General features: G+C 43.4%; 1 protein-coding gene across 6 annotated transcripts in view; it reads left to right on the top strand.

Annotated features, from left to right (window-relative positions):
- Positions 1 to 6,000, top strand: part of fmnl2a (formin-like 2a) — a 60,347-nt gene that overhangs the window by 51,614 nt on the left and 2,733 nt on the right. For 3 of the 6 annotated variants that reach the window (XM_028592225.1, XM_028592226.1, XM_028592223.1), the window contains exons 16-25: positions 114 to 238; positions 325 to 527; positions 768 to 1,002; positions 1,162 to 1,230; positions 1,322 to 1,402; positions 1,483 to 1,612; positions 1,725 to 1,888; positions 2,019 to 2,120; positions 2,752 to 2,847; positions 3,356 to 3,476. In XM_028592225.1, coding sequence (XP_028448026.1) covers positions 114 to 238; positions 325 to 527; positions 768 to 1,002; positions 1,162 to 1,230; positions 1,322 to 1,402; positions 1,483 to 1,612; positions 1,725 to 1,888; positions 2,019 to 2,120; positions 2,752 to 2,847; positions 3,356 to 3,476 — 1,326 coding nt within the window. Of the gene's footprint in view, positions 1 to 113; positions 239 to 324; positions 528 to 767; positions 1,003 to 1,161; positions 1,231 to 1,321; positions 1,403 to 1,482; positions 1,613 to 1,724; positions 1,889 to 2,018; positions 2,121 to 2,751; positions 2,848 to 3,355; positions 3,477 to 4,509; positions 4,761 to 6,000 lie in introns of those variants that run through there. The other 3 variants (XM_028592228.1, XM_028592229.1, XM_028592227.1) reach the window with 2 other exon arrangements.

Genomic DNA, 6,000 nt, shown 5'->3' with positions numbered 1-6,000 from the left:
GTGTGTGTGTGTGTGTGTGTGTGTGTGTGTGTGTGTGTGTGTGTGTGTGTGTGTGCGTGCGTCAACTTCGATATAAGGTAGACGCTGTGCTTACTCTTCTGTTTCCTGTGTAGCTGTTAAGATCAAGAAACCCATCAAGACAAAGTTCCGTATGCCCGTCTTCAACTGGGTAGCCCTGAAACCAAACCAGATCAACGGGACTGTCTTCAATGAGATTGATGACGAGAGGATACTTGAGGTAAGAGTCTGCTCTAGCTTAGTCCACTTCTGGTCTCATTTCCACGATAACCAAACATTGACCAATTTGTTGTCGGCGTGTTTAAGGACCTGAACGTGGACGAGTTTGAGGAGATGTTTAAGACTAAAGCCCAGGGCCCGGCTATTGACCTCACCATGAACAAGCAGAAGGTCATCCAGAAGGGGCCCAACAAGGTGGCGCTACTGGACTCCAACAGAGCAAAGAACCTGGCCATCACACTGAGGAAAGTGGGCAAGACCCCTGAGGAGATCTGCAAGGCCATTCAGATGTAAGTCCCTTCAAAATAAACCAAAAGACCCCAATCCTTCTGGTGTTCTTGCATGCTTTCTATGCATGTAGTACCTGAATGAGACGTATGACACATTCACTTGCACTGTATGCTGGCATGTGATGAATGTTATTATTCAAAAGACAGTCATACAGTATGTTACCAAATGGTCCGTGTCCTTTATTTTAGGTTCCCAGTATGTAACCTACTCTGTGTAACCAATGTCTCCCCGTCTTTTAGCTTTGACCTGCGAACTCTGCCGGTCGACTTCGTGGAGTGTCTGATGCGCTTCCAGCCCACCGAGAATGAGATTAAAATCATGCGGCAGTATGAGAAGGAGCGCAAGCCGCTGGAGAACCTGCCGGACGAGGACCGCTTTATGATGCAGTTTAGTAAAATCGAGCGGCTCATGCAAAAGATGACCATCATGGCCTTCATCGGCAACTTCTGTGAGAGCGTGCAGATGCTCACACCGGTGAGAACTGGGATCTCTTTGTGGGGGACAATATATTCCAAAACTAAACCACTGAAAATGATTAGAGGCAGTTTATACAGCATGCTGTGACCATAGAAAGCAACGATGGTGCACTGAATTCAACATCTACTCTAGCCTTCCTCTTTGTTTTGCCCACAGCAAATTCACGCAGTCATCGCAGCATCTGTGTCCATCAAGTCCTCACAGAAACTAAAGAAAATTCTAGAGGTAACTCATTCATTTGTGTCTGGACTGAACATAATGTTAAATGAATGCATGGATTTTCTTTTTCACATTCTTGATTCTTGTTGTTTGTCAGATCATCTTGGCACTCGGAAACTACATGAACAGCAGCAAAAGAGGAGCTGTGTACGGATTCAAGCTGCAAAGTTTAGACTTGGTACTGCCTTAAAAGCCGTATTCTTTTTCTTTACAAATGTTTTCCAAAGTTTTGTGTTCTTACTTTTACTTTCTCTACAGCTACTGGATACCAAGTCGACAGACCGTAAGATGACGTTGTTACACTACATAGCCAATGTGGTAAAGGAGAAATACTCACAAGTTTCTCTCTTCTACAACGAGCTGCACTACGTGGAGAAAGCTGCAGCAGGTGAGTCGTAGAGTGCAGATGTGTTTGCTGCTCTGCCATCCAATCCTATCTGACTTTTTACAGTTCAGTGCAGGGTTGCACGTTTACTCAATACGTCCGGTCTTGTTCCCAGTGTCGTTGGAGAACGTCCTGCTGGATGTTAGGGAGCTGCAGAGAGGCATGGAGCTGACCAAAAGAGAGTACAGCATGCACGGCCACAACACCATGCTCAAAGACTTCATCACACACAATGAGAACAAGCTGAAGAAGCTGCAGGATGATGCCAAGATTGCACAGGTAAACATGAGCACTCCTTTTTTTGCAATTGCTCCGATGCCTTGTTTTTTGTTAACTCTGTTGTTGTGACAGGGTTTAAATGAAGTCAACTAAGTGTTTTCTAAGTGAGTCCACTGTCTGTCTTTGAAAGGATGCCTTTGACGAGGCAGTGAAGTTCTTCGGGGAGAACTCTAAAACCACGCCGCCCTCCGTCTTCTTCCCTGTGTTTGTGCGATTTGTTAGGGCTTACAGGGTGAGTTGCATAATCATCTCTCACACAATCACACAAAACTAGTCAAACAAAAACACACCTCACAAAGACTGGAGAGTTAAAAGAGTACACCACTGATCTAGCATAGAACTTCTATAACATTGGACTCATGATGGACAGTTTTTACAAAAAGGATCAAAATCGATGCAGCAGAAGCGTAGATATCGTCTTTTTGTATTCCATGCATTCTTCTGCCTGAATGCAACACGACCAACGAAGGTTTGGTCGGAGTTTCGGGTGTGTTATGCTCGTAGCGGCTAATGTAGCCTCGAGACGCTGGCCTCAAGCAGAGATGAGGAGTGGGCTACAGAGGTCTGCTAAGCTCACTTCTTTCTAACTCCAAACCCCCAGATTGGTTTCATTTTCAAACATGTAGTCTCTTGTAGCCCCAACCAACGTTGCCTCATGTCCATTTATTTTTCTTGCAGCTTCCTCCTATAGCCAAAAAAGGCTTTATACAATTTTTTTTCCTCATACTAAGCAGTACTCTTTTTTTTTTTTTTTTTTTTTTTAAATGAGTTATATCATGTTATCAGCAAAGTTGTCTGTATGGTAAACAGTAGCATATTAAAACAACTTGTAACTAAGTGACATGTATATGTAATCTCCTCAGCAAGCAGAAGAGGACAACGAGCAGAAAAAGAGAGCAGAGCAGATTTTGATGGAGAAACTTCTAGAACAGGAGGCCATGATGGAGGAAGACCAGAAGGTAAGTCAGCGTTCTTTCAACACTCAACCCCTTTTTTCCTCATCCCCTCCCTCTGTATACCCTCATCCCTAGTTTGTAAGGCAGGAGGCTACATTGGATCACAGTGACGAGTAGGTTAACCGGTTCCACATCCTCCCGTTTCCTCTTCATCCTCCCTTCCTCCAGACTCCTGATCACAGGATTAGTTGAGCACCGACTGCCGGGGGTAGTTATCTCTGGCACCCTGCTGAGCCTCATCACATGGACTCAGGATCAGCAGTTATACTTCCTAAATGGTTCAATTAACTCACGCATGCACAAAGAGATATGTGAAGCAAAAGCATATTTTAGCTAAAAGAATCTTCGGGTGGGGAGAATGCTTTGTAGATCATGCTGGACTCATGACTGAGAGTAAGAGTTGATAATTGTTTTTGTGTGTGTGTGTGTGTGTGTGTGTGTGTGTGTGTGTGTGTGTGTGTGTGTGTGTGTGTGTGTGTGTGTGTGTGTGTGTGTGTGTGTGCGCACTCAGTCTCCTCATAAGAACAAACGGCAGCAGCAAGAGCTGATCCAGGAGCTCAGGAAGAAACAGGTGAAAGACAGTCGCCACGTCTACGAAGGCAAAGATGGAGCGATTGAGGACATCATCACGGGTAACGTCACTTGGGCCTGGCTGCAGTCTTTCTCAAGACACACACACACACACACACACACACACACACACACTACGTGGCGCTCTGCATGAAGGTCGTCTTCGATGCTATACATTCAGTCATTAACAAAGGGAATCTAAACCAACTAACGCAATGACTTTGGCTCTTTCAAAATGAAGCTGTCAGATGTTTGAGAACTAAAGGTATAACCTAATGAGTACAAACATGCACTGACTGTCCAGCTAATCCAGTGACATTCAGCTCAAATGTGATTATCATTGCTTATCTTATCTGCTTTGTCATTGCTTTGTAACACCATCTGTATGTAGACGGGGCCAGGCTGTGACTAGCTCCTAGAATATTAATTAATCAGTGGGGAATAAATACATCTGTTTACTGAAGGGTGATTAAACTTAGTGGTGGAAGTGCTGTACTTCAGTAAGTTTTATACTATTTGGGTTGTTTTTAAAGTAGGTAAAATCATCTCCAGCTACAACAGTGAAATGCTACTTACATAGTTAATGCATTAGTATTAACCATACATTAATATAATAAAATAGATGATAATATACAAGTGGTCTGCATAATTAGGGCTTTCCCTCAATACGGTGAGTACATTTTGTTAATACTTAGGCACTTTTGACTGATTTTACTTGTAATGGAGTAGTTTTACACTGAGGTTTTGCTACTTTTACTAGTAGTAAAGGTTCTTAATATTTTTTCCACCACTAGCCAGGGGAATACTGTAAATGTGCTTCTAGTGTTTAACACCTCTGACAATTTTCATTCAGATTTCTGTAACAATATAACTTTGCTGTTTCTAACAAGCCAGAAATCCTATTTTGTCAGGCCCTTCGGTAGATTATTAACTGCTAGAATTCAATCTTAAACATTCTTTTGCCCTGGCCCCTCCTTATAGTGTTGTTGGATATTTGCTTAGCGCTAACCAGTGCTGAACCCCTGTAGGAGTCTGCTTTTCTTATACTGTGTTTGTCTTGTCTTGTCCTGGCTGTTGTCCTTGTTCTCAATGCAGTGCTGAAGACAGTGCCCTTTACCGCCCGCACAGCCAAGCGAGGCTCTCGGTTCTTCTGCGAGCCCGCCCTCAATGACGAGTACCATTACTAAGCTTATAGAACTGTCTCTCTGCTCTAAGGTTGCTGGAACAAAACCATTATCTTCTTTATGTCTCTCTCTCCTCCACCCTTGCATGTCTCTTCACACTTTCCTCCCTTTTCTAACCAACACACTCAACCCTCACACTTTCGGACCCATGCGTGTGCACATTGCCCCACCTCATGGTTTTTGTGTGTGTGTGTGTGTGTGTGTGTGTGTGTGTGTGTGTGTGTGTGTGTGTGTGTGTGTGTGTGTGTGTGTGTGTGTGTGTGTGTGTGTGTGTGTGTGTGTGTGTGTGTGTGTGTGTGTGTGTGTGTGTGTGTGTGTGTGTGTGTGTGTGTGTGTGTGTGTGTGTGTGTGTGTGTTCACATGTTTTATACCTCCAGAGTATGACTTGGTGTCGGTGTAACGGTTTTCTCTGCCCACCTGCATGAAGTGTGACACCCTCATTTATCGCTATTATTTAATCAACCATAGCATACCATAATGTCACAGAGGATCCCAGATCTCCAAGATCATACTCTTATGTGCACTGACAGGAGATTAAAATTGGTGAAGAGCGTACTTCTTCTCATCAAGTACTGGAGCAGAGAAATTAAGCTGCGTGCTGCCATCTAGTGGTGACAGATGACTGACTCGTGCATCAAATACCTTTTAGGGTTTATCATTGGATTCTAATTTAATGTAGTGAAGCTTCAGTCATCATCTACATGGCAGGTATGACTGATGACATGATTGTGTAAGTGCCTGTGGCATTATAATTTGCTTATCTGTGTGTTTCAACCAATGTCTTAATGAAAAAGGAATGTTTGTGTGTTCGTTATCACATATCATTACTGCTGCTGATACAGCTTCTTGTATGCTGATTGCTTCATCACTAACACTTTCCCACAATGCATCCCTGCTCTCCCAGTCAGCCCATTTGCTGTGCCTGCTCCTGTTGCCTGCTGACAGGTCACCTAGCTTTCAAATGACTCTCTGTGGTGTGGCAGGCTCACTAATATCCTGCATGACGTCAACTTATGAATAATCACTTAACATTGCAGCAGTCTGTCTTTGCAGTTGTATTCTAACTGTGTGCTACTAACATGCAGCCAGGGTGTTTCACTGAGTTTACTCCTGTTTTAGGGTAATTAAATCATTAGCTGTTTCCCTGGCTGCACGCATGCTTTGGTTGGTGTTTTGGTCAAGGTGCTGTTGAATGTAACAATCCTGCTGTGTCCTGGAGCCACGTTTTGTTTATTTCAGTTCACAATTGCACTGTATTGGAAGTTTCCAACTTAGAAGCTATTTTTCTGTCCTGCTGGTAGCCACTCCGCAAAGCAGACTGAGTTTATAACACAGAAGAAAAAAAAAAAAAAAAAAAAAAAAAGAAACTACAGAAGCTTTGATCTTTCACTCCATCCTCCAG

The sequence above is a fragment of the Perca flavescens genome, chromosome 11 (assembly GCF_004354835.1).
Source record: "Perca flavescens isolate YP-PL-M2 chromosome 11, PFLA_1.0, whole genome shotgun sequence".
In the NCBI taxonomy this organism is placed as follows: Eukaryota; Metazoa; Chordata; class Actinopteri; order Perciformes; family Percidae; genus Perca; species Perca flavescens.
The sequence above is the reverse complement of the archived record's forward strand: the minus strand, read 5'-3'. Positions and strand labels throughout refer to the sequence as shown.